The 21,407-nt window shown below is 44.4% G+C and overlaps 1 protein-coding gene across 1 annotated transcript in view; it reads left to right on the top strand.

Moving 5' to 3' along the window:
• Nucleotides 1–1,347: 1,347 nt before the first annotated feature.
• Nucleotides 1,348–21,407, top strand: part of sorbs2b (sorbin and SH3 domain containing 2b) — a 49,591-nt gene continuing 29,531 nt past the window's right edge. Inside the window, exons 1-6 of the mRNA XM_076292686.1 lie at nt 1,348–1,729; nt 5,277–5,471; nt 17,250–17,305; nt 18,661–18,759; nt 20,291–20,317; nt 20,663–20,787. Coding sequence (XP_076148801.1) covers nt 17,296–17,305; nt 18,661–18,759; nt 20,291–20,317; nt 20,663–20,787 — 261 coding nt within the window. The 5' untranslated portion in view covers nt 1,348–1,729; nt 5,277–5,471; nt 17,250–17,295. The remainder of the gene's footprint in view (nt 1,730–5,276; nt 5,472–17,249; nt 17,306–18,660; nt 18,760–20,290; nt 20,318–20,662; nt 20,788–21,407) is intronic.

The raw sequence follows: 21,407 nt of genomic DNA, 5'->3' as shown, positions 1-21,407 counted from the left end.
GTTGGCACCCCTGTGACTGTGTACAGTGCAGAGGGGCTCAGCTAGAGGCTGCCACTGATGAGCCAAAGGAAGCTACTAGAACCAGGACTCTACATGGCAGTCAGCAGAGCAATCCTGGGCTACCTGGCTCCATGTGCATCTAAATGTGTGTAACCAACTTTAAAACCAAGCAATACTGCTCAAATTGGTCCTCAATGCGTTTCTATTGTGTGTTGGTGTGTCATGTGCTTCTGAGTCTCTATTTGATTACATATCTCTATTGTTGGGCATTGCAGTGCATCACATGCCCAGTGCCCCTGAATAGCCTGTAAACAAAGATTGTTTTCAACTTGGTCTTATCTCACTCTCCCAAATCTCCAGGGTGTGATGTTGCCCTCTTTGGTGACAAAGTGGAGGGAATGATAGAGCTCACAGCACACCAGTTAAATTTAGACCTGTGGCCAAGAGGTCTGTCAGGCATAGCAACGTTACAAAGATAAAAACAAAGATGTGGTCTACAGAAATACTTGAGGATTACAAGTGCATGCTTTCTTACATACATCTAGTGTTCCTGCCCAGTGCAATTATTTCCTTGTGCAATACATTCAAAAATATATATTTTCATCTAAACAATAAAATTATTTTTCTGGTCAAGTGCCTCTTCTAGAACCCCACTTCCATATAAGGTCCATTATTTCCACCTATAGGTCTTTGTCTAATTCCAAGGTGCATAAATATATGGATAGATAATATTGCTGTCATCTTATTAAATTTAAATTAATTATCTAAACTAGGCCTAAATAAACAGCTGCATAGAAACTGCACACATAGCCTACATCACATAATAAGTAGGCAATTCATATACAAACAATTGATTTTTGCTGAATGTCCTTGAGTAATAAAGGCAGCACAATTCTGTACATACATTAGCCTATTCATCACATGTTGTTATCTGCTGGCTGCAGTTCTATTCTTTAAAAAAAAAAGACCCATAGGCGAGCTAACCCTTAATAAATTGTTCTTCATCCAATTTACATTCGCTTCTTCATCCATACTCTAACAATTCATGATAAACACGCTGGTGGTTGATAACAAAACATTAACCCGCAGCTCAGGAAACATTCTGTGTAAATAAATGCCACAGGGGGAGGGCTGCTGCGCACGCTATTCATCACAACCTCTGGCACATGATAGGCCATGCCTTTCTGTTGGCTGTTTCCATGACTACTAAAACCAGCGTTGAACCAATGAGGTGGCGTCCATAGCGTTGAAAGAAATACCGATTTCCACCGAGGGACTGGGAGGTGCGGCATGACACCACGTTATTATTTGTTTTACAGCGGCTTCGTTTCATCCTGATCTCGGAAATTGATCGGAGGGATAATAGGATCTCTAGCTGAAACTCGTGACGACTGTTTCCAAACGTGCGCGGCAAACCATACAGAGCTCTGATGTGAATCGGACCTGTCTGTAAGGTGGCATTGTGCGGCTGTGCTTCTGTAGCGGACGGATGTGGTTGCATTCCAGCATGAATGGGGTTTGAACTCCGCGCTGGAGCAAGTGCCAGTGCTGGTGTTGCTGCTGCTCAGTTGCACTGCGCGCGATCATAGTCTAGACTAGACTTTACAAAGAGGCAGGTGTAGGTTATGCTACTGGTTTGACTAACCCATATGTCGGATTTTATTACACCAATTTCTCGCCGATATCCCCTTGAAGACCTACTGTATGCCACTTGTGGGATCGCTGACTGGTAAGCTCGTCTATTATAGTCTACAGCAGTAAGAAATGTTGTAACGTAAATTATTCAAAGTGTTGAAGCAAGGGACAAACTCACATGATTACGTGATTTTATGTCGTATTGCCATGTTGGTTTATTTACTCATAATTATTAAACAGTTCACTACCTCTAGCGTTGTAAATGTGTGTTGGTTTATTTGATCACGTCCTATTGACGCGCAATTGGGTTTGGCCAAGTGAAACCAACTGCGCAAACAGCGAACTGCATCGCGCTCTGGGCTACTTGAATATTGACACAATAGGTGAGGACTGCAGCCGGGCCGGTCATGTTTTGGTAGTGGTTTATAGATTACTACCCACAATCATTGACAATATGTGGCCATATGCGCATCGCGCAATTTTTTGGAAAAGAACGACCGCATATTATTATTCCATTCTTTGGTAGACGGCATATTTCTGCGTCTCTATTATTTTCCGTTCCAGGACTATTCTGCACAACTGCATTTAGTTCTGTTGCTGAGAGGTATCATTTAGACACCTGAAGTGTATGGAATTCTAAATGGTCGGTATGTCTAGTGTAGATCTGAAGGCTGTTTGTGGAGTAATGGCATACTGTGGTATACTGATAGGTAGTGTATCATTGCAGTCAGTCTCATTGATGCATCTGTCAGGAGTGAGTTACAGATATGTTTGTGTCCTGGGCCCAAGGTCATTGGGGTCGTGGAATGCTGATGCAGGGAATCTATAAGCAGGTAAATTATGGCAAGTCTTGTGTAGACCTTTGAACCAAACTGGAGTTGTTTTCCCTCCAAAACCACTATGCGGATGAAGAAGTATTGGTTCTATATGGCAAAAAAAAATGAAAAAATGAATGTGAGGTAAACATTACCCTTAGGAAGACTTTAATTCTGTCCTCTGTGCTGTTCCTGTGGCCTTCTTTGTGTCATTTCATTGTGGCTGAATATGATATCTTGTGTTTGAGTCAAACTGCCATGAATATGGTGACTCACATACAATACAAATGGAGAGGAATAGACTCTTTATTCTAAGCTCTCCTTTGAAATGCTTTTGGACTGACATGGACATTTTACCTTTCATTATTTTACCCTTCATTCCCCCACTATATTCCTAGTGGGTTATACGCTTTGTTTAGATAAGTCTAGCATCATCTCACACTATTGCAATGCATAATCTGTTTTTAATCTAACTACACCAACAGCGGTTTTTAAGTCTTTGTTGACATATTTTCCTTAAATCTGTATTGTATAGACAACAGATGGCAAACAGGTTCACGTTCATCTAATGTAATTAAAATAAAACAAATTGCTCCATAACCAGATTGGCTAATGAATTAGTGGAATGCCGTGCTAAGCATTCCTTCCTACCACACAAACACAAACCCACAATATTCTCAGGTCTTCCCCTACTGCCGGGGGGCACACCCTCACCTCACCCTCAGCAGAACTGCTTTTAAAATGGGTCAACTCTCGGACACAAAGAGAGTCAATGTGGGCTGGGCGGCCGGGCGGCTCGTGGGTCCTGGTGAAGGGGCTCTTGACAGATTAAGGGGGGGGGGGGAACGCGGGGTACAGCGAGGAGATCAAGGTCAGTGGAAATGGAGCAGGAGGGATCAAACGAGTGGCACAAGGCTTTGAGTGTTGCATGGAGGAATGGGGAGAGGACGTTTCATCTGAATATTTTATTATGAAGTCAATTGTACATTGAGAAGGGAGGATGAATTGAAAATTTGGCGTAGCGGTTCTTTTGTGAACGCCAGTGAGCCAGTGAGATAGGCCTCTCAAAGTGAATACATCAGTGTAAGGGTGGAAGCTTGAATACTGTACACACTACATACATGCTGTGCAGGATTTTTGTCATGGTAAGAGAAAGGAAGCTAGCAGCACAGCGAAGAGGTCATTTCTGCCTTTTCCTCTTTATTTTTAGCAGCAGGGGGAAAATAACAAGACGTCCTGGCCATGTCTGCCAAACCTCACCTCAGGCCCTCCCATTAGGGTTTGTTTTGTCATCGCAGGAAGAGCAGATGCACAACCTTCCTGACGTTTTTTTTTTTTGACATCCAAAAAAAGTCAGGAAAATGTTGTGACATTCTGCTATATACAGTAAATCCTTCAGCTATAACCACCATGATAACCATCAAAAATCAGTCAATTCTAGCACATATTGAAAACCCATTAGGAGCAGGCATTTTTTAGGAAGGAAGGTGGGGACTTTCTTCTTCCCTGTCTTGATTACTTCCCCAAAGTATCGTCTTCAAGGGTCACGGTGGCGTAATGGAGCAGCCATCCTTGGCATGAGCCTATGAGTGATGTTAGCTTTAACGGGTGGTGTTCTTTGGCCCGTGTTCGTGCTGACACCTCCAGCCTTGCCACATTCTCTGCACCCCCTCCGTGACACCCAGAGAGCCCCCCACCCCCACCCTCAAAACAGCCCCTCGGGTCACGTGGCACCCACCCACCCACTTGATGTCATCTTCAGGGTTATTTCCTTCCTGTCACGTGTCATCAGAAGCTAAATTGTTTAATTGAACGTGAATCACCTATTTGCTGTTTCAGCAGTTAAGGTGTGACTTAGTATGTAAATGTGTATTCACAACAACAATCTTTTGAGTGGTTTGCTCATCGCTGTAACTTTCCTGGAAGTCTTTCTTCCTCTGTCCTAAAGATGGCCCTAGGATGGCCGAGGTGTGTATGAATGGCCTGGGCCTTGACTGGCAAGTTAATTTGTCTTTACAGTGTTGCAGGATGATGTCGGCCTCACTGTCTTCCTCTTCCTAATCTGTGGCTCTTCGGCCGACAGATGATCGCTGTCAACAGTATTGGACTTCAGAAGGGAGGTCAAAAAATAGCTCTGTCTTACAAACAGGCATCCTTGAAATCTTTAATTGTAGCAAGTGGCGGCAAAGGATGTTTGTGTGCAAGCACATGAATAGCTCCTTCAAAATAAATTTTGAATGAATATGTATCATGCACCAGCATGTGTTTGGACTGCATGTGATGAAGTGCGTTCAAGGTGTTGAGTCTTGGCTGCTTTGGCCAGGGCTGAAAATGACCAGTGAAACGTGAGAGGTCAGATGTTAGTTAAAGTTACCTGCTCAGTGTTACCTACTTACCTTTAAAGGTTTTCTTGTGGCACCTCACCAGGTGTATGATACCCCCACCCCCAACACACACACACACACACACACACCCAGTCACACACATAATGAAGCACACACATCCTCACCCACATAGCTGGAATGCTTGTGTGCCCTCAACAGAGTTGCCCCTGCAAGTTAACTCTATATGTTGTCACTTTTTCCCCGGGAGGCAGGCAGGCATGGAGTCACTTTTCCAGCCCCCCCAGTTGACGAGTGTGTGTCTGCGTCTGAAAATAGCTCAAAGTGCCCCACAGTGGCTCGCAAGGGCAGGAGGGCGCTCTCTCTCCCTCTCTCTCTCTCCCTCTCTCTCTCTCTCTCTCTCTCTCTACCTCTCTTTCTCTCTCTCTCTCTCTCTCTCCCTCTCTCTCTCTCTTACTTCCTCCTGTCTCTCTTGCCCCTCCAGAGACCAGAAGCGACAGACCCGAACCTTAATCCTGAAGCACAGTCCAGCGCAGTCCGGCAAGAGCGGAGGAGTAAGAGAGAGAGAGAGGAGCAAGGAAGGTAGAAGGACAAGACCAAGAAGAGGGTTTGCTTTGGTGATTACACCCACAGATGTCTGGCTCCTCCAACGCGTCGCCCAGTGCGATCCTAATGTCTGGTACGGATTTGGGTTCTCTCTGATTTTCATGCTTGCAGGATCTTTGTGTTAAGCCAGTCGCTCTCTGTGATCCCGTCGTAGCATAACTGCTGATCAGTTCATCATTTCACTGTCATGATTATGCAGGCTGTCACTATTAACAAGCTCCAAGGAGTGATGGAAATCATACAGCCTGTTTGGAACCATCAGGCAGAGTTGGGAAACTGACAGAGAGAATAAATTAGATGTGATGGCAATATATCTTACTCAAACATCATGTTTGTGGTTGCTTTTATGCATTTCATGGCAGCTTGAATCTAGCTTATTTCCAATACTATTGGTATTGGCCGTCTTGCTTGAAAATCTAATTTTGCAAATCAGGTTTTAATGCAATTCCATCATGTGATGGATTGTATAATGTGCATTTAAGACTTGAGGTGCGTGCATGAACTCTACCTAGCAGTGGACTGCAGTAACAAATCACGCCCAAAACTAACCGAGATTGTCCATGTTGTTGTTGTTGTTGTTGTACGCTGGAGAAGTTTGTGATTAGGAGATATTGTTGGTTGAGCGCTCACAGCTCTGAGTTTATTTGACCTCTAATGGTGTTTGTGCAGACACACTTGACTGACCACAGAAGGAGCAGCAGCAAGAGTACAGTGGACGCTGCAGCCACTGTGACGGGTTGGTGTGTGGATTGGCAATAACTGTGGTGTCTGTGGTCTGTTGTGAGAGAGAGATAGAGAGAGGGAGAGAGAGGGAGGGAGAGAGAGAGAGAGAAAGAGAGAGGACCAGTGGAGCAGGAACGGCATCCCAGATGATGAAACCTCAGCAGAGGATTACCATAGAAAGTAATGGCTACAAGGTGATGACATAGCCAGTGCTGGAAGGGGATACGCGGTTAGAGAGTTAAGAGCCGAGATGTCTCAGAGGACCAGTGGCGAAGCACAGGACTTATAGACATCTCAGAGGACCAGTGGCGACGCACAGGACTTATAGACATCTCAGAGGACCAGTGGCGAAGCACAGGACTTATAGACATCTCAGAGGACCAGTGGCGAAGCACAGGACTTATAGACATCTCAGAGGACCAGTGGCGAAGCACAGGACTTATAGACATCTCAGAGGACCAGTGGCGACGCACAGGACTTATAGGCCGACTTTAACTCGCTCAATAAAGGGCTTTCCGATTCTGCTTTACAGGAGCTTACACAAAATGTTCAAGTTCTGTGTAGATCTTTATACCTAGGCTGTGCATTATGCTTGTAGATCTTTAGATCTAGGCTATGCATTATGCTTGTAGATCTCTATATCTAGGCTATGCATTATGCTAGTAGATCTTTATATCTTTATATCTAGGCTATGCATTATGCTAGTAGATCTTTATATCTAGGCTATGCTTTATGCTAGTAGATCTTTATATCTAGGCTATGCATTATGCTTGTAGATCTTTATATCTAGGCTGTGTATTATGCTTGTAGATCTTTAGATCTAGGCTGTGCATGATGCTTGTAGATCTTTATATCTAGGCTGTGTATTATGCTTGTAGAGCTCTATATCTAGGCTGTGCATTATGCTTGTAGATCTTTATATCTACGCTGTGCATTATGCTTGTTGCCAGATGGTTGTTAGGCCTTTTCATTAGTGCTAGAGGGTATCACACACACTGTACTTCTTGCAGTGTCATTATTCACAGGGTATAGGAAATGACACGCAGTGATGGTCACTGAAATATTCAAGTCCATCTATTACGTTATCAATATATAATGCAGCTTAATAAAGAGAGGCTGTGATGAATGTGATTGTGCTAGGCAGCTCATTGCATTGGATTTCTGCACAGAACATTGCCTCTTAATGCTATAACCGATCAAATCAGCCTGCTCTGTTTTCTGTAAGAAGTGTGCAAGGACTCATTAATATTCTGAAATCGCATCTTTTGGCTCTATTGTGATAGTGGAATATAATGTCCCCATTGATTTAATGCTTGTCACCATATGCTGAGAGTAATTGGAAAGCCATTTTGTTACTTCAGCGTTTTCTTTTTGCCCAAGCTGTGTGCTTTAACGGAGGTGATAAAGGAAAGCTCTGCACGGTCACTGCTAGGTCCTTTCACAAGATTATTGCTTTTTAAATAGACAGTCCCCAGTAGGCAAAAAATACTTTTTTTGCGAATTTTCAGTGACACGTCCATGATAGTTTTATTAGAAAATATCTCATTTATCTTGAGAATTTCTTCATGGTTATCATTTTTTGAAGCAGATTAGAATGCAGTTGAAAACCATGTCAGCAGATAATGATTTGGAATATGCAAATTAGTGTGAAAGCATTTAGGGTTTTATTTTGTACCCCAGAGTATCATGAAAGGAACCACATCGTAGAGCATCTTACATTTGCCCATTTACCTCAATTTTGACACGTATTTCAAGACTAAATGCCAAGACTAAATGTAGGTCTAAGAAGCACACTTAATTATCTCATCAGCTTTGTGTGTGTGTGTGTGTGTGTGTGTGTGTGTGTGTGTGAGAGAGAGAGAGAGAGAGAGAGAGAATGTGTGTGTGGTGTGAAGCTGGAATTGTATCCCATAACCTTAGCGTGAACCTTCACATAACAATTGACCCGGATGCTCAAGAGGTGGCGTTCCATTCATTCCATTCCATTATAGAAGTCAGACGGGCCTTAATTCACGATCGCACGACCACACACCCCTCCACACACTCCCTCACCGGAGGCAGTCAGACTGGCAGCCGCTTGCCCCCCCCCTGCCACCGTGTAGGCTAGCATGACTAGAGTATTTTTAACTTTGTACAATAAAGGACAGACTAATCTCTGTTTCCTGTAACTTAACCCATGGTCGTGTTTTAGCCCAGCTAAGTGAGAAGATGGTTCTAGAAAAAAAAGTAGCAGAAAGTCACTTTTTCGCTAATTGTTTGGAAGATGAAGGGATAGACTGTATTGTTTGGCTCGGCTCATCAAGTTCACACAGAGATAGAGAAAGGTTTCTGTGTCTAAGGGGTTCACAGGGTTGTTGTGACGTGCTGTTGTGCTGCTCAGTTGTTTTAAGGTAAAAAGCAGGACTTGCCAACGCAGCCGTTGCCATTGCCCCTAGGGATCAATAAAGTATCTATCTATATATCTATCTATCTATCTATCTATCTATCTATCTATCTATAACAAACATGTTCGCAAAAGGAAGTCTGTGTGTTTTCATCAAGACGTAACTCGTGACTCAGCATTTCAATATATTTTTGGCCCCTTCAAGATTCTAGTCATCATGCCATGGGTATTTTTAAGGACCCTGAGAAACACAAGTCGTGCGGCCCGCAATGCGAATACCGTCTGATTGACGGTCTTATTTCCTATGTCTACTCTAAAGGCCTATGCGTTCGCAACTTATTAGTTTACCACCAACCAGGGAGCTCTCCAAAGGTTAAACACCTAATTAACAGATGGCTCCCTTCAGCCCAGGGGACTATGTGTGTGTGTGTGTGTGTGTGTGTGTGTGTGTGTGTGTGTGTGTGTGTGTGTGTGTGTGAAGGAGGCCGCCAGCATCTGTTTGAGTGGCGAATGTCAATCCATTCAAATATCTGTCAAGATCATACTGAAGAGAAAGTTCTGTCTTGTTGACGGCTAAGTGGCTAGCCATTGCATTTCCTCTCTAGGGTTTTGCTCTTTCTTGATTGTGTAGTTTCTCAGCGTGTGTGCGTGTGTGTGTGTGTGTGTGTGTGTGTGTGTGTGTGTGTGTGTGTGTGTGTGTGTGTGTGTGTGTGTGTGTGAGCGTATGTGTTTGTGTATGTGTGTGTGTGTGTGTGTGTGTGTGTGTGTGGTGTGAGTGTGTGTATGTGTGTGTGTGTGTTTGTGTGTGTTTGTTTGTGTGTGTGTGTGTGTGTGTGTGTGTGTGTGTGTGTGTGTCAGGGTTGTGCAAAATTCGAATTGCAATTCTGCTTCCTGTTTGCTACCTCAATTGAAATGCAAGTGAAATTCAAGAATTGAATTGGAATTTAAGAGCCAATTTCAATTCAATTCTGGAATTTTGCACAAGCCTGGTATGTGTGTGTATGTGGGTCGGTCAGGGAGTGGCTGCCCTTGGTGTCTTGTAGAGGGCCACACAGAGAGAGTATCATTGGCCGTGACTTTTTGCAAGGACCCTGAGAAAGCCCCCTTCTGTTCTCTTAGGAATCAGGGCCTTTATGTTTCTACGTCTGAAACTTTCAACTTTCACATACAGTATGCCATCTTGATTGTGAGGTGATTGTGAATTGTGAAACAGCACGTTCATGTTTCTCATAGCTCCTTAAGAAAGCTTCTTTACACATTTGCATGAAGCTATGACAATCAAGGTTAGTTCATGAAACACAGATACCCAGGCCATTTGGAACAAGTGAACTTAGCCCGTTCCTGTACGGTTCATTATCTTTCATGGTGTTCTTTACAATATCCACTGTGTGGGCCTGTAGAACCAAAGGGGAAGACTATAAGGTGGATGATTTTTCATACCACCTATCTATATACAGTCTATATGCAGGCATTCAGTGGTGCGTCTGTTCACTGTCTTCTGAGCAAATGGCCACAGATGATATATATCTGTACAACGGAGAAGACCAAAGATGGAACTAGGCCTCTTACGGTGCCTTTGGGACAGGAAACCATAACATCTTTAGAAAAGCCCTCTCGAAACCTGAGCGCTCAGCAGATAAATCATCGCGGCACTTGTTTAAAACACAAGTGTAATGGTATGCCGTGTGTAGCTGAGAGAAAGGCTCTCCAGATAGTCCGCTGGTGGTCTGTTTATCTTTCGCCGACAGGCCTGTCTGAGTCGGTGCGTGCACCCGCGGACACAGGGATCAGATGTGCCCTGCTTCAGTTGCGCTGCTGTGTACTTCCTGCCACAGCTGAGTCGCTAGAATGCTATTCTGTTTTTACTTCAAAGTCCAGCATGATTAAGACTGAGAACAAAGGCGATGCAAAGGGTATTGAACTGCGTCTGCTGGCGTAAACAGTTTTAAACATTTTTGTGATTGTTTGTTTGAGTGTGTGCGAGTGTGTGTGATTATTGAATCTTATCTCAAGCGATTCCGTCCAAAAATAATAAATCCTATCCGCATTGAGCCAGTGTCAGCCCTGTTGTCTGTGAATTGCTAGACCATCCTTTATCTGTGTGTGTGTGTGTGTGTGTGTGTGTGTGTGTGTGTGTGTGTGCGCGTGTGTGTGCGCGTGTGCGTGTGTGTATGCACTTGCCACTGGGCCCATGCGGCAGAGAGAGGCCAAAGCACTTGATCTCCAGCTGTTTAAATGTGAAGTGATTGAGACCATGCCAGTGGAGTGGGCGGTGTGGGGATGGGGGTGGGGGTGGGGTGGAGGGGGTACAGGGGGTGGCTCTCAGTGGCACCTGCTGATGTGGGCTGTGTGCTGTGCAGGCAGGCCAACAGACAGCCAACAGACAGGCCGGCAGGCAGGCTTTGGCAGGTGTCATCAAAGTGCCCTCTCATCAGCGCTCAGCTGGCCTATTCCCCTCTCTCCTTATCTCCCACTCTCACTCTCTCTATCTCTTTCTCTCACTCTCTCTCTCTTTCTCTCTCTCTTTACCTCTCTCTCCTCCTCCCCCTCTCTCTTTTTCTCTCTCTCTTTCTCTCACTCTCATTCTCTCTCTCTCTCTCTCTCTTTTCTCTCACTCCCTCTCTCCTTCTATCTCTCTTCTCCCACTCTCACTGGGATTCTTGGCATGGTGCTGTGTTAGCTTTTATAGTATGATTGAGTGGTGCCCTTTCTTTCTTTGCTTCTAAGTTTTATCATTATGGTGTTAACCATTCATGTACCATTGTCAGCCTTTGAATCCTCTCAGGTAGATCCTAGATTAGAGTGTTGGTCCCATAAACTATCATCTTTAGATTACTAAGGATAATTATTAGCTATTACATAAAATGAAATTTCATATGTTTATACCTCATTGATGACTGTATTCATGGACAGCTACCTCACTGTTGATAGAAAGGTATGTAGTTTTGTTTTATGAGATTATAAAAATGATCTATGATCTACATACTGTATGTAATGCAAGTTGGACAACAGCTGGACAAACAACACTTCCAGATTGCTGGTCCATTCTGCACTTTGTTAGTTGATTTACAGTAAATGACTAAAGATTGATATAGACAAAATATAACATTTCGTTACATACATTTATGCATAATATACATAAATTTAACGAGCTGGGACTTGGAGAGTAGCTTGATATGTACCATTTTGTTGAAGGATTCCTCATTCTGGATTGGTCCATTCAGATTAGTTGCCAATGACTCTACTTGTCTTCGGCTGCAGCAGAGTTCCCCTCTCTCACCAGATTAATCTCAATTAGGTTTGTCCACCTCACTGGGCCCCTGTCCAGCCTGCCCACTGCTATGCTGCGCTGATCGATTGGAGTAACACTCACAGTATGCACCAGGGTGGAGAGGAATCACTCTGGTCCAGGATTTAGCTAAATCAGATTTTCTCTCAAAGGCACTGAGAGGCCAATAACATTATTATTTACCTCCCTCCTCCTGTTTATGCTGTTTTTTTTTTTTTTGGGGGGGGGCATTTTCTGTTTGGCCAATAAAAATGGGCCTGTGGTGTGATAGGCTACCTGTGAAACGCACACCTGCATTAGACTCAGACGGTCTTAATCAGATTGCAAGAACTAATACATAAGCTGATTATGTATGTCTGATGTAGATGATGTATTGAAATTGGCAGGTCTTAAATGTATTAAAGGATCACTTTCATGGATCGGTGGAGGGGATCGTCTGCTCGGTGACAGTGTGGTAGTTGTGTAATAGAGGCCCGTAGTTGCATACATGGGAATAGTATACTGGATCATTTGTTCATCCCCCATGTGTGTTATGATTTTAACATTTTAATGCTGAAGTCAGGTCTGTCACCCTAATATAGCCTTAATGCACCATGGAAGAAAGAAATGGCTTTAGCTGTGTCTAAATGGCTTTAGCCATTATAGCATTGCAGCATATAGCTTTAGCACAACATGAGCATTATGTGTTTAGCATGAGGGGACATAGCGACTCTACATAGTAGCTGAGTTGTTTATTTCTGTCTTGCTTATTTGTCCTCAGACATTCTAGTGTTTTTAAAGATGAAATGGTTATCTGAGGAACACATGGGAGCCATTTAACCAATTATGTTGAAACACTTGAAACAGAAGGGAAAAAAGCCAGATGATGTCACACATCAGTTGGTCCCACAGGGCTGCGAGAGAACAGATAAACTTCACAGGTCAGACTTAATGTGATTGGGATCTCAAATTCGCTTTTTGGAGGTGGCACAGGGCTGGTTTTGCCCCTCGTTATTCCCACACACATAAAAGAGTCTGCCCTGGAGTCAGGAGAACAACGGGAACTATTCGAAATCCTTGGAACTTCTAAAAAAGACAGGGCAGTTTTAGGAATTTCAGTTTTTTAATTTAATGAAGATACTTAGGATACATATACAGTACGGTAAGATTTGTCTTAAATGTAAATCAGTAAGGAAAAGTTTTAAAAGTATCTTGGCAACTCAGAGTGAAATTGCTTTAGTTAGATTATCCATTGGTTATCTGCATGACACCATCAGTTAAACAATATTCCTGTTATAAACGTTTATATAACTTTTATTTATTATTTTCCTAATACCTTTCCATGGACAAAAATAGCCACAAGTCCTATGTTGTGTCATGTCAATCATGAGCACGTCAGCAGTGTGTGTGGGCTTTGATGACAGCTTGTACATTGATTTTGTGCAGGCAATTTTCGGGATAATTAGCTTTGGTCAGGGTTGGGTAGCTGCGTAGCATCTCAAAGAGACACCAGAGGTTACTTTTTCCATTTGGTGTCAGGATGATCTTATCTTGTTAAATGTTCAGAGCTTCTTGTGAGATAGGACAGGAAGCATGATTCACTCAGCTCTTAAGATAGGGTCTAGTCTTTATGTCTCTGTTCCATTTGGGCTTTGTATTACATTATATTTCATTATTCATAAAGAACTGTTTTGGTAACTTACAGGAAGTGACGTTTGACCTTATTGTCCCTGTCTCTATAGCAGATTTCACCTTATGTATTTTTTCCTTTTTAAACATCAGTATTTTGAGAAAGATTTGTCTGCTCCAGTTCCATGGGTTAGAACTGAGATGAATGTTAACAAAGTGGTTCTCATATCAGTACGTATTTTAAGGGCATTGTGGACTCCCTTCAGATGCTATCAATCAGTTCTCTTCAGCACTTAGTCAAATCTTTCACACTGTAATATTTCAAAGACACTAGAAACTACAAATCAATTAGGAGAGATCTTATTTCACTTCAGTGAAACAGTGGTCAACCAGGCAGATCTACTGTATTTGAGAGGACATTGAAAACAGTTGAGCATTATGGTAGCTGCATGTGGTGGAATAATGGGAAGCACATCACCATTTCTCTGTTCAGGAGAGTACATGGTTTTGTGTCCCCCTGCTGATATCTTTAAATCAAGCCATTCATCGACGGGACACCTTCTTGGAACATGAAGTCCCTGTCCCATCTCCAAGGAGGTAGCCATGCGACGGCATGGCATGTCTCTCTCTGGGTCCTCGTGCCAAGAGAGGAGATCTTACCCTGGGCAGCGCGAAGCGAGACGGTGACTGCGCCAGCCAGGCCAATCCAGAGCGGCCACCCAAAACAGACCATAAACAACCTGTCAACATGGAACAACAGTCTCTAAGGAGACCATGGGCGCAAACGTGTCCACTCCCACGTCCTGCCCAGCAGATGCTGGCAGACTAGTAGTAACTATGTTTATTTATTAATTCACTATTTATTTATAATCTTATTTATTTCATTTCATTTTATTCCATTTTATGTTTAAGCCCTAGTTTTTTTTCTCCTCAGCCATTAATTGCTAGAATTAGGAAGGAGAAAAATTAAAGCAATAATTTATCTCTATATGAACAAGTGATAGAGTAGGAATTTTGCAGGCGGTTGTTTTGCAGCTGCATTTTAAACAAACTTTCATCTCGCTGCTCCCCTGGAGAGCACCCCATGCAAATGAGACATTACAAAAGACAACAAATAACAAATAACCCCATTTCAAACACATCCCGCAAAATTAAGAGCCACTTCGCCTTCTCCACAACAACAACAACAACAGCCCATGTGGGAGTTTGCCTGATGGGGGATTTCCCTTAATTGCTGTTTTCTGGATTGAGAGCGCTGGCATCTGGGGTGAGAGGCACACACTGACCACACACGCTCGCAGGCACACACACACGCACGCACACACACTCCACCCCACCTGCTCGCTAGTCATACTTAGGCCTCGCCGGGCAGGCTGGGCATTGGTGTGTGTGTGTGTGTGTGTGTCTCTGTATGTGTGTGAGTGTGTCTCTGTATGTGTGTGTGTGTGTGTGTCTCTGTATGTGTGTGAGTGTGTCTCTCTCTGTGTGTGTGTGTCTCTCTGTGTGTGTGTGTGTGTGTGTGTGTCTCTGTATGTGTGTGAGTGTGTCTCTGTGTGTGTGTGTTTGTGTGTCTCTGTATGTGTGTGAGTGTGTCTCTGTGTGTGTGTGTGTGTGTGTCTCTGTATGTGTGTGAGTGTGTCTCTGTATGTGTGTGTGTGTGTGTGTGTGTCTCTGTATGTGTGTGTGTGTGTGTGTGTCTCTGTATGTGTGTGAGTGTGTCTCTGTGTGTGTGTGTGTGTGTGTCTCTGTATGTGTGTGAGTGTGTCTCTGTGTGTGTGTGTGTGTGTGTCTCTGTATGTGTGTGAGTGTGTCTCTGTGTGTGTGTGTGTGTGTGTCTCTGTATGTGTGTGAGTGTGTCTCTGTGTGTGTGTGTGTGTGTGTCTCTGTATGTGTGTGAGTGTGTCTCTGTATGTGTGTGTGTGTGTGTGTGTGTCTCTGTATGTGTGTGAGTGTGTGTGTGTGTGTCTCTGTATGTGTGTGTGTGTGTGTGTTGTGTTATGGCTTCTCAGGCTGGTGTCCAGCTCGTCATTCTCCAGCTGTTCTGACGCCGTCTGTCTGCCCCCAGAAACCCAATATCATAATCTGTCCTTCATTTAATGCTGACAGGCCATTACAACCTGTGATTTACCCACCCCCATTTGTGTTACTGAGAAATGTGTCCCCAATGTTGCCCACAATTTATGGGCCCAGGCGTGTTAAGATTTATTTTGGGGATGACCTCAGAAGTCCAACTTTTATTGGTTGGGGGGATCCAGTGAGAAGAGATTCACTTTTACTTCGAAGACCTATTATACGAGTTGGGTAGGAGTACGGGTGTTATTTCAGGCATGGATGCAAGTGTGTACGCCACTGTGTGTGTGGTGGTGGTGGTGGTGGTGGTGGTGGGCGTGAGTGTTTGCATACTGTGATATCACTACTCAAGTGTGATATCAATAGGTTTACTCCATGTATATAATAGTCCATCTCAGAATACTCACATTGGCCCCAGCTGAAGTTCATAAATGGTAAGCCATGATGTCATAAGCCTATGCCTGAAGCGTATACAAACATCCCTAAGAAAGGAGAGGTCAGTATAACGTCAGACTAATGTTGATGGTGTATTATTAGGGCAGAAGCTCTAGTGGGAAGCCCCTAGCTCCGTGTCCGGGTGGCTGCGTCCCATGGGAACACATGGGAAGAGCATGGCAGCAGTTTTTTTTTTTTTTTTTAACGTGATCTTGTATGTGCATGCCAAGAACGACACGTGCACACACACACACACACACACACACGCAGACCCACGCCCATACTCTAAAAGCCTGATATGTATCCAATAGAATGCAGCCTCAAGCGGTGTCACATATCTACCATGCATGTACTGAACAATGTGTGTTCATATGGGACACTGTGTCTTCTGTGCATGTAGTCAGGTCAATATCACTATCCGAGTGGATCACCACTGCTCAGTCTCACTGAGCATGACCGGCACTCTTGAGCGTCAAAAGACACATCTTTTTTTGGCTCTTTGTGACTCAGATAGGATTCGGGCATCCTCAGAGCAACAGAGCAAATGATGATGACAGGGCAGCCCCTGCGCTGATATGTTCATCTCCAAGGAGCTGTGAAGTGTGTTTTGTGTTTTTGTGTGTGTGTGTGTGTGTCAGTCAGACACAAGTGGTGGGGAATGGCCAAGGAAAGAGCCCCACAAACACCAAATGGGGTAGTAGGCTATGTGAGTTGCGGCCCTCTATGCATGTGTGTGTGTGTGTGTGTGTGTGTGTGTGTATGTGCCTGTAGGGTGGTTTGGGTGTTGGGTGTTGGATGAGTTGAGTTGGGTGTGTGGGGGTGTAGCAGTGGACTGTATCCTGATACATCACGGCGTGTTCCTGCACCGAAACACCGGCCTGATATCCTCTTACACAGCCCTGCTCATGTCCTCAGGCGGAGGTTTAGAAGTGACACCACTGGACGACAGATCCCTCGCCCTCTCCGCTCTCTCGTCTGGCGCCTCGCATTGCTCAGGGAGAGGCATCGAGAGCCACTGGAAGCACAGGGACAGATCCAGTGCCATTTGCTTGGGAATACTGTCAGGAAGTCCTGTTTCCTCTTCCTGCTCTGTTTGTACATTGTGAGCCAATGACATTTAACATCTGCTTCTGGACGTTTTGTTTATCAACATGACAGTTTTGATGAGCTGATAGCGTTTTGGACAGGTTTAAATTGTTGTTCATGAGAAATTGTTGTGTGTTGTTTACTGTATTGGTACTGTTGGGTTCTGTCCTGATTGCTAGCATGTTAGCTATAGTTACGCTGATTCCCTACTCACGGACCGGGTGTGAACCTAACAGAGCTTCTCTTTTTTCATACAGGATAGTGTGAGAGTTCAAGATACATCTGGAAGGAGAGATCTTCAACATGAATACAGGTGTGTGCTTATTTTGTTACATTTAAGTTTGAATCACATGCAGTGGGTGTGTGGGTCTCTGTTATGCTACTTCAGACAGGATGCTGCTCCACACATTGACAGTGGAGCCTTCCTCTTGGCACATTACCCAGGATCCTCAGCGGCGTCTTTGTTTTGGATAGAGTTTGCATGTGTTTGTGCATTCAGCTCATGTGTTTCGGGAAAGCGACATGCTGCGCCTGTTTCCCGCAAGAACATTGACTCCCTCTCGCCTCCTCCTCCTCAATTCAACCCCTTGGCCCTCAAATGCATGACACACAAGTACAGACGCACACACACACACACACACACACACACACACACACACACACACACACAGACACACACACACACACACACACACACACACACACACACAGACACACACACACACACACACACACACACACACACACACACACACACACAGACACACTTAGACACATACACACACACACACACACACACACACACACACAGACACACTTAGACACATACACACACACACACACACACACACACACACACACACACACACACACACACACACAGACACACACACACATAGAAGCACACCCATCAGAATTTGAAAAGCCCACAATAGCCACAGCATTTCAAATGCCAGCTCCCTCTGGAGTGTGTGTTTGGGGGAGGGGGGGGTAGTTTCAGCCTGACTCACGGGGGAGAGGGGAGAGGATGTCTCATCAGTACTCAGCCTGGCATTGTCAACACCACGCCCTGCAGACAGCTGTGCGGATGACATCCTGGCAGCAGCCCTGTTGAACATCCGCAATCCCAACTCACGCCTGACTGTGTGCCTTCATTTCCACCGTCTCTGGCTCTCCTCTCGTCTCGCTCACTCAGGGCCTGAGAGCCTCATCCGTGCCTAAGTGTGTTATCTCATGTAAAAAAGGCATGCTGGGAATGACACCTGTGAAATGAATTTGACTTCCCTTTGACGCTGAAACGGAGCCTTATTCAGTTAACCCCCACTGCACCATGTCCCCTCCAAATCAGCCGCTTTGCATGCCTGGTGATTTGAATAACGCACCTGTGTTGTTTGCTCAAATATATTAATAGGCACCCCAGGCCGCATGATGTTCATCACCTGTTTTATTTGCTTCATTTGTTTAATGAATGTAGCACAGTGGTGTGGCTGCGCTGGGCTGTGGTTTCATGCATGTGCTTTAAAACACCAAATCCCTCTCTCCCTCCCTCCCTCCCTCCCTCCCTCTCTCCCTCCCTCCCTCCCTCCCTCTCCCTTCCTCTCTCCCTCCCTCCCTCTGTGGGTCAATATGCCTGCCATGCTGCCTGCTGCACTGCCCTGCATCTCCCAGACAGTGGAGGATACGTGATGCGCAAAAGCACAAGCCTCTCGCTCAGTCTAACCCCCATGAAGAGAATCCAGAGCTCGCCAAACCTGTGTGGGGTCTCAGGTACTAATGCTGCACCAGCACCCCCTCTTCCTCCTCCTCCTCCTCCTCCACCTCCTCCTACGGGGGGTAGATCTATGGGCACATTTAAAAGCTGATGATGCCTCAGTTCTGGCCTAGAGAAATGCTCGTTGTTTTAACTCCGTGTGTAAGTACATTTTGCTTCTGGGTGTGGGAAACCGGGTGAGCTAACCACTTTCTTCCTCTGTCCATGGATGGAAACTCTCCTCCCTCAATAAACTCAGTGTTATTCTTCCTTTCTTTTATTTTTCCTTTCCATCATGCATCTTGCTTTCTCAAAAAACCCTCCAAAACCGTCTCTCTCTCCCTCTCTCTCTCTCTCTCTCCCCCCCTCTTTCTCTCTTTCTCTCTCTCTCTCTATCTCTCTTTTTCCGGGGACACCTTTTTTCCACTTCCCTTCATTTCATCCCTGTTGTTCCTTGCTCTGTCCCTAAGCTTCAGGGGAATCATATTATAGCAGGACTGGGCTGGGCTGGGCTGGGCTGGGCTTCCCCACTCCTGCACTTAAAAGGGAAAAGGCAGCTCACAGTAGCTGGATTGTTGCCATAGTTGTGCAGCACCATGGCAACAATTGTGTACTTAAGTCTCATTACCCCCCTCCCTACATCTCAGCCTGGCTTCCTCTCTGGGTGACCTTCTTTGTTTGAGAGCCTTTACGGACTATGACCTCACACAAACATAGTCTCCATTGTTTGATTATTCCGCGGGGCGGCAAGGCCCTGCTGGATGGAACTGCCACTTTATAAACTTGGTGACTAAACACCCTAGCTGTTTGTGCTATTGTTTATAAACTTGGTGACTAAACACCCTAGCTGTTTGTGCTATTGTTTATAAACTTGGTGAATAAACACCCATAGCTGTTTGTGCTATTGTTTATAAACTTGGTGACTAAACACCCTAGCTGTTTGTGCTATTGTTTATAAACTTGGTGAATAAACACCCATAGCTGTTTGTGCTATTGTTTATAAACTTGGTGAATAAACACCCATAGCTGTTTGTGCTATTGTTTATAAACTTGGTGAATAAACACCCATAGCTGTTTGTGGTATTGTTCTGGGCAACTTTGTGTAGTATTGGAGGGGTGGGCTGGAGGTTGTTCTGTTGTTCAGTGCTCCTGGTTAAACAGGCGTAAAAACTGCACTGTCCCTTCAGGTTTCTTTTCCTTGTTTAAAGTCATAATTTCTTTGGAAATTCTAAATCAGTAGCTGAAAGCTAAAGCCAAAGTCATTTCTGAAAGCTGAAAAAAAGGTACTGCGACTGCATCTGCGGTTCATTTGCTGTCCTTCCTTTTCTATCATATCTTAACCCTGGGGCAGTGGAATTGTAATGCAGCCAGTGAATATGTCATATTTATTTTATGCAAGCATTTAGAGTAATGTCACAGCTATCAAATCACTAATTTAAAAACAACCATCATGAAGTGTAACATTAAACTGTAAATGGCTCCAATAGGAACATTTGACTTCATGTTAAATGGAATTCTAACTCTCATTTATTTTGCTCTGTTTGTCAGGTACCGAGTCTCATTCAGCCGAGTCAGGTAGGTGAAAAGTCACAGTGCACCTTCTCTCCTTCATTATTCAACATGATACACACTGATAAAAAGCACAGAAAAGGTACAACTGGGTGAAATAGTTTAAAAAGAGAATTTTCAAATAGCTTTTATCCCTGGAGTCCAGAATGAAGTTGTACAGAATGTTTTACCCTGCAGTAAGACGATTGAAAATCCCTGTCAACAACAGCATCACGGAAAGGAAGGAGCTGTGTTGTGGGCTTGTGCTAATGTGCTCTGTGTGTGTGTGTGTGTGTGTGTGTGTGTGTGTGTGTGTGTGTGTGTGTGTGTGTGTGTGTGTGTGTGTGTGTTTGTTGTGGCGGTGATGGGTAGATGTCTGGAGGTCGTACGGCACCGGCGAGCCCCTCAGGAATGGAGACGCCGCCACTTCCTCTCTGGCAGCCAAGGGCTACCGCAGAGTCAGGCCCAACCTGCAGGAGAAGAAGTCCCCCACGCCGGTAGGTGCACTGCAGCCACTTGTTTATAGAAACCACTTGTTTGTTCGGGACAACCTTTTTTTTTTTGGAGGAATGGTACAAGGAAATACTTGTGGAAGTGTGTGTGAGGTCACGCATTGTCGTGTGCATTTTGCATTTGTTCCCAGCATGGGAAGTAAACGCGAGAAGGAAATTCCACACGGAATCTGAACAATAAGATTGTTATTGTCGGAATTTAAAGAATTTCATCAGATATGCAGATTAGTTGAGGTATGTGTATTAGGCAGTGTGTTCCTGCAGTTGAATGCCTGGATAGCAGGTGGCCAGGACCAAGAGAAAATGAAAGTCAGCTTCCATCTGTGTTTACAGATGTGCAAGCATAAATGTGCGTGTGTGTGTAAATAAAATGGGTATTATTTTGTTCTTGCATTATTTATTTATGAACTTATTTACTGGCTTAAAATATTTGGTTTGGTCTCAAACATCAGTCACAAACACAGTCACAAACATCTCCTCAGTTGAACCAGGAAGAGAGTGTTTCTTAAATCACTGGTGGTATTTCAAGAGAAACTGCAGGGGAAGGCTATGGAGACCCCCCCAAGGGGATATGTGCTTTATTTATGCTTGGACAGATCTGCTCA

The sequence above is a fragment of the Alosa pseudoharengus genome, unplaced genomic scaffold, assembly GCF_046254945.1.
Source record: "Alosa pseudoharengus isolate Yale_2024_CS ecotype anadromous, Long Island Sound unplaced genomic scaffold, YU_APseudo_1.1 YU_APseudo_1.1_scf_19, whole genome shotgun sequence".
NCBI lineage: Eukaryota > Metazoa > Chordata > Actinopteri > Clupeiformes > Clupeidae > Alosa > Alosa pseudoharengus.
Note: the sequence above shows the minus strand (reverse complement) of the source record. Positions and strands in the feature narration are given on the sequence as shown.